This window comes from Pinus tabuliformis, chromosome 3_1, assembly GCF_031772625.1.
Source record: "Pinus tabuliformis cultivar Carrire ecotype Pingquan chromosome 3_1, CPIR1, whole genome shotgun sequence".
Taxonomy (NCBI): Eukaryota; Viridiplantae; Streptophyta; class Pinopsida; order Pinales; family Pinaceae; genus Pinus; species Pinus tabuliformis.
This window is the reverse complement of record NC_142301.1, coordinates 564247027-564255706: the sequence shown is the minus strand read 5'-3', so window position 1 is coordinate 564255706 and position 8680 is coordinate 564247027. Positions and strand designations below refer to the sequence as shown.

Here is an 8680-nt window from a genome sequence, read left to right as displayed (position 1 = left end):
TGGTAACTCTACCTTGAGAGTAGTGGATAATACTATTGTATCAACAATTCACTTTATTGTTGGATCAATCAAACCCTTCATTTCCAATAAGTTATAGCTATTCATGTTCATATTAGGTACACCGCCGAATGAATTCATTCCCGGTATGGTAGGCGGAAATGGCTACAAAATGCGATCATGTTTGATCCTCCACGCCTGCAAAGATAGGCCATTTGACATGTCAGAGCCATCATTAGCGTAGGCATGATCTATACTCCATCATATTACATGTTGAATAATACTCATTTTGATATTTTATCTACTTCAACTTGAAACAAGAGGAGTTGCACCGCAGCTAGTCCCTGCCTGGGGCTGGAAGAAAAAAATCCACTCATTCCTAGAATAGGAACTGGTTTTACAATTCCACCACCACGTCATATAAATACATGCCTTCCCTGATGCTCCAGCCGAGAACCATAGTGGTATGCACGTGGGCTATGAATTATGATAACTCTACTGGCCCAGGGACATCTGTCACCCTAGAACTCTGCAACTAACAAATGTACAGAAACATCATTTTAAACATATTGTCTCACCCCACGCCCTACACGCATTGTTGCTCTCAGGGAATTTGCCAAGGATGTAGCAGTCGTCATTCTCAGGAAAGCACGCGCATCGTAAAAGAACATACGATATTTCTCGTTCAAAGCCGAAGAAAAAGACTGGAATTCCACCCAATGTGCCTTTCCTTTCGACCAGTGTGCCTTCTTTTTCTTTCAGACAGAGTTGAATTATAAAGCTTTCGTGGTGAAAAAGAAAAACCAATTCCAGAAATTCCGCCAATGTGCCAAGAGGATCTATTTGTTCATCATTATGAAGCTCGATCATGTGGGTACATAACAAATTGGCATTCCACGTGCAAGCATATCAACAATTGTTGAGACATCTTGGCATGTGTCCATTACAGATGGAAGCATATCAGCCCGGCTATGAAACAATTCAATATTGCTTGGCAAGCAGCTCAATATTGTTTGTTTGGTGGAGAACTGAATGTAAGTTGGATTTTTGTTGTTACTAAGACCCTACAGTTCAGGTTAACAGAGTATCTGTACAGGTGACAGGATCAGAACTTCAATCTGCATAGCCATTGAATATGATCAAATAAATCAGTGGGAGTTCTAACATACCTCCGTGAGAGTTCTATCATATTTGTAAGTGATTATACATCTTTCTATTCAAAATGGTTGTTCATGCATTAACATTTGGTTGTTTATGCATTACCATTTGCGTTCTGTTTCACGTATTTGGCTCAAAACCTGGCTTAAAAAATAATCTAGGGCAAACTTTGAAATAAGTTTATCGATGCTTACAAATAGATATCTCTCGAGATTACCATGAAAGATCAGATAAGAAAAGAATAATTTATGAACTCGGAATGCATGAAATTTCTTTTCCCTTTTTATATATCAGATTGCCAAATCCTGTGCGCACATATTGTGAACGCAATATTCTTATTCATTCTCTGCCTGTTTGTCATATGAGAAGATATAATGAGGATGAGTTGCAATTGTTGTCGAGTCTTGCCAAAGGGTTGCATCGAATCCTGCATTCTGAGACCTTACCTGCAATGGAATCTTGCATTCTGAGACCTTACTACAACGGATAAGCATCGCAGTATTTTCTTAGCCAAGTTTTATGGGTCTGTGGGGCTGACGACTCTCGTTAGCAACGACCTGTGTGTTTGAGGCCTGGTATTTTTCTCATATTAACAATATTTTATCTAAATCTATAGTTGCAAGTTGCAAATTTGTATTATACTCTGTTCTCATCCTCTGTCTGACTAGCAGTGCAATCAAACTGCCCAATTTGGTCTTTGAAATGAGATTCAAAACATCTGAAACAAAATGAAAAGCTATAAGACCTTCAAGAGAGAAAAGAGCGAAAAAAAATTCTTAATAGCATGAATTACTTATGTATTACTTATTGCTACTTATTGTTTATCGTAGTTTAAATTTATTTCATAATTTGTAATTTATATTAATTTCAGAATTGTACCTCATGAGGCTGCGAAGATGTGAAGATGAAGCAGGTCGATTGCCGTGACAATAGTTCCTGATTCAATTGAAGCCAGCCTGGTCATTTGGCGAGGCAAAATAGCCAGGCCGCAAAATTAGCCTCATGACCAGTCCCGTAATCGATTCTCATAGCGTTTCCAAAGCTATCTGTAAAATAAGGGAAAATCTCAGGAATCGAAGCACGAAGATCTGGCGTCAAAACCCTGTCCATCAATTCCTGGCCATGGTGGAGTCGTTCCTGCCATTGCCGGAAAGCGGGATTTCCATACCGCGCGGGCTACTGGAGGGGCGGTATTTCGTCAATCCACGCATCCATAATCCCCAGAATTTCGACGATGGCCTTCACGGATGGGGATTCGTGGCATTCATCGGAGATCTTATGACCACGGATCGATTCGCTCAGCGCCACCACGAAGCCCAGAAAAGACCTTCCGGAGTCCGAATTTTGGAAGTGTTCGATATCTGCGGGGGTAAATATTCTCCTACATGGGATTTGGAAGGAATATGGCGGGGAGACGATTGAGACCTTCTGTGCCTGCGGGACGGGGGCGAGGATCACCGCCTGCGTATTGGGCGGAGTCCGGAGAGCGGGTGCCTGAAGCATATACACCTGAATAAGACTGAAGAACAGCAAAAGTGAAGGCCGCTGAACATTACACGAAACTGGAAATGCATGACAGAGCAATGCATGGTGTGCAGGGGCATGGTGTGCACGTGGCAGAACCAAGCTACTATATGGCATAGCCAATTATCCAATTACCTAAACAAGTATAACATTTAACATTTAACACTGGAGACTAATGCTAACATTAGTCTAGGCATACAACACCTTTAAAAACCAAATAAGATATGGTTTGTCTCAATTTGCCTCGGGAAGAGGCCAAATAACATGGTGAAACCATATGCGATTAAAAACTTTAATTATAAGTGATAAGGAACTCGAATAAAGAGCTCAATTAATGATAAACATCGCGATATCGATTACTGGACTAATAAAGATGCAATTGTGACTCTAGCAGCCAAATTCTTTCGGACGATAAATTTCGAGTGGCAGAAAATATTCTGTCTTGCGTGTGGTGGCCCCCCTAAATGATTAAATTAGTGCAAATAATAGTCATCATATCCATTCAAATTTTACATGGTAGAGCATCTTCATTCTTGTGCGTGCTTCCTCTAAAGTTGGGTGGGATGTCCTTAGACGACATGCTGTTTAGCGTCGCTGATATGATGCGCGTTTACCCGAACGGTTACGATGGTCTTTCGACGCGTGTGATCGTTCACGTTATTCCTCTTAAAACGCGTCGAAACATACAGGGCCCAATGGAAAAATTGGACAGTGGATACATCACCGACAAAGTGAAGGGTCTAATGTGAATATTAGATCTCTGCACTTAACCAACATTTTTCATGACCTTACCTCTCCTGGTTTCGCAAACGACTCATATCTTTTCCCAAATCACATTTCTGTATTCGCGAATTCACTATGGCTTGCTCACCGTCTGCATCCTCATTCCGCACAAGCGACCCCGAAACTCAAATTCAATTTGAAAGCAATTGGCCCTCTGCCTCTGCCGCTGCTTATCCCAGCGACGATAAAAATTACCAGGTTTTCATAAACCACCGCGGGCCTGATGTTAAGAAAACCTTTGCTAGCACTCTCTACCGTAGTCTTGTTAAAAATGGATTGAAGGTCTTTCTGGACCAGAGCGAAATGAAAGAAGGAGAAAAGATAACTTCTCAAATCGAAGGCGCTATCCGAAGCGCCTCCATCCACGTCGCCATTTTCTCTCCACGTTATGCGGAATCACAATGGTGTTTGAATGAGCTTGTGCTCATGAGGGAATCAGGTAGTACCATTATCCCGGTATTTTACCATGTCAACCCTTCCGAGCTCAAAAGGACGCGAGGGGAAGATGGTTTGTATGCAAAAGCCCTTCACAACCTCGAAACCAAGAAAACGCACGAGGAGAAGCTGCGATACGATTCCGCTACTATCGAAAATTGGAGAAATGCTCTTTTTGATGTTGCAGGAATAAGCGGTTTTGAGCTGGAGGCCTGTAATGAGTGAGAGCTCAATCTATCCCCTCTGTATTGTATTACTTTATGTATAGATATACACAGGCGTTTGTTTCTCACTAGATGTAATTTTTTTCCATTTTTTTGTTTATATCCAGTGACGAGGGGGAATTGCTGGATAATGTTGTTGAGAGAGTGCTGGAAATACTAAAAGGAGCAAGCTTGGAGGTGGCCAAATATCCATGTGGTCTGAATGAAAAGGTTAATGATTTTGAAAACATAGTCCTATCGCAGCAGCAGAGTGGAAAACTTATGGTAGTGGGAATTGTTGGGTTGGGTGGAGTGGGAAAGACAACCCTTGCAAGAGAACTCTTCGAAAGGAAGAGGTCACAATACAGTAAATCCTGTTTTTTATCGATTGAAAATGAAGATAAAAGCGATTTAGAGAAAAAGCTTAAGGATGAAGTTCGAGGGAAGCATAGAACTTTTGTAATTTTAGATGATGTAAGAAATGTGGATCAGGTGGACGCAGTTTTGACCCTTCAAACTGTTCTGAGTTCAGATAGCTCAATATTGATCACATCTAGAGATAGAGATGTTCTTACAAAGTCACGGACTCAAGTCTCCTCAATATATAAGCTTTGTGGCCTTAGTCTACAACATTCTCGGGATCTCTTCTGCGCACATGCCTTCGATCAGCCTTATCCGCTTCCAGGATTTGAATCTCTGGTAGATCGTTTCTTAGAAGTTTGTGATGGACTGCCATTATCTTTGAGTGTGATTGGGTTACGTGTTCGTGGAGAATATGACAAAAGTCGTTGGGAAGATCATTTGGATCGAGTTCAAAAAGTTGTTCCTAAGAAAATACGAGAGAGACTTAGAATTAGTTTAGATGAACTTGAAAGAGACGAAATGGAGATGTTCTTAGACATCGCCAGTTTTTTCATAAATGAAAGGAGGGATATGGCAATAAGGTTATGGGACGGATCGGGCTGGAAAGGTTTGCTGGGCTTCCAAACTCTACAGAATAAATCTCTTGTCCATGTGGACAGTGAAGATAAGATAAAAATGCATAATCACCTTAGGGTTATGGGAAGAGAAATTATTGGGGAGGTTTCAAGTTTGCCGCGCCGCTTTTGTGGTCCGACGGCGAATATTGATAATTTCTTGCACGATGAACACCTAATAATCAAAGTGCGAGGAATTAGGACGGGAATCAGCACGGCTCGTGATAATGAGTCAGCTGAAGTGCGGGGAGATCGCGAGTCATGGTACCAAAGGATTTTGCGGCATGACCCGTCCGTGAAGTCTCTTAGTAGACTGCGCAATACTGACTTGCAGCTTCTTGATGTTGAAGATGGTGACTGGCTACGCATTTCAGAGAGGCTGGACGCACCAAATCTCATATGGCTTCGCTGGCGGAAATGTTCCTATTCGTCTCTTCACAAGGTTCCATTGAAGAATTTAAGGGTTTTAGAAGTAATCAGCAGCGTTCTGAAAAAATTGTGGAAAGGCAAAGATCAGGTAAATAGATATTTTTTTATGTTTGTGTTTTCATTCACTATTGATTTAGCAACGCGTGGTCTTCAACAAATTTGCAGGGTTTTGTGGAAAGGAATCTTCAAAATCTTTCTTATACTTGAATCCGTGAATATTTTGCAGGCGCCGTTGCAGTTGCGAGAGTTGGTTATAGATTCTCCCCTTTCAAAGCTACCGAAGTCCATAGGGCGCTTGAAGGACCTTGAACTGATTATCCTGAAATGTCCATCCATGGGTAATCTCAAAACTTTGCCTGACGAATTTTGTGATCTGACTTCCTTGAGACACTTCGAGTTAACAGGCTTCTCAGAAATGAAGTACCTGCCAGATTCCTTGGGGAATTTAAAAAACCTGGAACACATCAATCTGTCTCGGTCAGAAAATTTGCGGCGCCTTCCAAATTCCTTCGGAGCTTTAATGAAGCTTAAATACCTTGATTTAAGCGGTTGCAGTAATTTAACCATCTCCAGCGAAACACTTGGAGATATCAGAAAGCTTGAATATATAAATCTTTCTGGTTGTACGAAAGTTGAGGTATTGCCTCTCCAAGTCGCCCATCAACTGTCTCTGGAAAAATTATATTGGTATTTCCTGGAAATGGTGCCGTCTCCTCTTGATGTAAATTTGAAGGAATTGAAGCTCCGTAAAGGCAATAATTGCAAGGAATTGAACTCGTTGCCTATTCCGGATAAAGTGTTGACTCAATTGGTTAAGTTGACAGTCAATGAATGTGTATTCAGCGAAGGGTTGGTTAAGGGGCAAACAGCAGCATCGGGATCAGGACAGTTGAGTGGGAAAAGAATATTAGGTGATTTGAGCTCTTCCATTGACATGTCCAAGCTTGTGCAGCTCCAACACATCGAACTGTACAAAACCGAAATATCAGAGGTATCATTTGCTGAAGGTTTTTGCCCCAATCTTCAACATCTCATCGTGATGTCTTGTAATGGTCTTGTGAAGCTCGGAACATTGCCAAAAGCACTCATAAAACTGGAATTGATTAACTGTTGTCAATTGCAGAAAATAGAGGGGCTTCGTGGTCTTGCAAAACTTCAAATATTGAACATTAAGTGGTGCAGAGAATTGAAAGAGCTATCCAGTATTGAAACATTGGTATCATTGGAAGTGTTGGATGTATATGACTGTGGGAAGCTGCAGAGAATAGAGAGGTTGGCTGGGCTGACCAAGCTCCGACGACTGGATATTGTTGACTGTCCTAACTTAAAAGAGCTTTCAGGTGTTGAACATTTAATGTCTTGAAACGGTTTGATACATCTGGATGTACCGGACTCCACTGTGTTGGGGAGTAGTGGTGCAGATGCGCCAATGACAGTTGGCATTGCTCGCGCTACAGAAAAGGTAATTTTGACGAATTTTAATTAAATTAGATACTATAAAATAAAAAATGTTTCTTGTGGATGGAATTCTAACAAATAACTTCATTGAATGTAAAAATCATATGTGAGAAATGGAAGGCTTAAAATAAACGTTTGATGTTTTGCTCCATTATTACAGTATTACACGTTTTACTCATTATTACAGTATTACACGTGGATCAAATTGAATGAATGACGGTTGTCCGAAATCCAAACAATCTGATAACGCATTCTTGCCCCCCAATGGAAGTCTGATCGTAATGGATGACTTCAGTTACTCGTTATTTCATCTCATCATGGTGGCATAGAATCTGCTTACCCTTACTAGCAGTTTTATAGAAAATATTGGATTTTACATGTTAAGTTTGAGCGGAGGTTTTGTAATAATGTTAGCTTTTACTATGAAATGAATTCATAGGTTTCAATCCTCTTCCCAAGACATTTAGGGGTTTTGGCGAGCCCATTTGAGTACCTGTAGTCTAACTAGATCGAGGAATTATTTAGAAAGTTCTGGAAACTCCAGTTATATTTAGAGAAAATTTGGTAAGGAATTTGGATTTTTTTGTATATCCACGTTATAATTATTAAACTTTAAAATTTTAGGTGTCTTAGATGTTTTTGATGGTATTAGAATTTATTTCCACCATCAAAAACACGATTCAAATACTGCTTCTACAAGATTTTTTTAAATTTTCTTGTCTCCGACCACTAGACAAGATTTTTTTAAATTTTCTTAGACCACTTTTTAACCGTACCACTTTTAACCGTCTCTGCCTCGGTAGACGACTCCATTTGAGTAGACTAACAATTTTAGACCTCGATTTGAGGAATGGAGTAGCGAGGTAGCTTTATTGGTTTTGCTCTAAGTGATGGAGCGCTAGCAGTATAATTAGGTTACAACAATGATGGCTTAGGTTACAACAATGATGGCTTTGGAGTTGCTATCGGTAAGTTTTATTTTTTTATTTTTTCATTTTTTAAGTTTTATTTAACTGCTGCGTCATTTTGCGCGCAGTTTATGTTTTTAGAGCTTGACCCATACATTCTAATCCTCATGACAGACTGTAATTGATCATAAGAAATAGAAAAGAAATAAGAATGGTTAGGCATAAGAGCACATTCCATATATACACTTATGTTGCAAGTGACGCCGCATCAACGTTGTGGCATTTCTTGTTACAGCACGCATTGTGGCATTTCCTGTTACAACAGGCATGTTCAAAGCCGCAGGCCTTGCCACAGGTGCCGCAATTGTAGCGATCTATCAATACGGTTACACAACGATGTTTTCAACATAGAAACTTCATGGAGCTTTGATTTTGTTATATTTTGTTATTGTGGATGCATTTCACACTCTTCGATTTGCCTCCAAGAAACCGGCTTATTGCAACCTTTTGATAATCATTAATTAAAATTTTTAATTTTAAACTTTTTTTTCCAAATTTTTTGGGCTTTGTGTATAATATTCAAATCCAAATTTGTATGGGAAATGGTTGATAAAAAAATATTTAGAAGTTTAAAATTATTGGAGAATTTCATTAGTTTTCAATATGCAAACTATAAAATGTTTATTGATGTAATTTATATTGATAAAATGTTTTCTACATAATGTTGGTGATTTTTAAGGTAAAATGATTTTATATTGTAAAATTTGGGCGAATCATTTTTCTAAAAAATGGAAATTGGTGATTTTTT

The 8680-nt window shown here is 39.7% G+C and overlaps 1 protein-coding gene across 1 annotated transcript; it reads left to right on the top strand.

Annotated features, from left to right (window-relative positions):
- Positions 1 to 3537: 3537 nt before the first annotated feature.
- On the top strand, positions 3538 to 6869 carry LOC149188244 (disease resistance protein Roq1-like). The gene is made up of 3 exons (XM_089409903.1): positions 3538 to 4118; positions 4229 to 5594; positions 5733 to 6869. The coding sequence occupies exons 1-3, from the start codon at positions 3538 to 3540 to the stop codon at positions 6867 to 6869; spliced, it is 3084 nt and encodes a 1027-aa protein (XP_089266029.1).
- The last annotated feature ends 1811 nt before the right edge of the window (positions 6870 to 8680 follow it).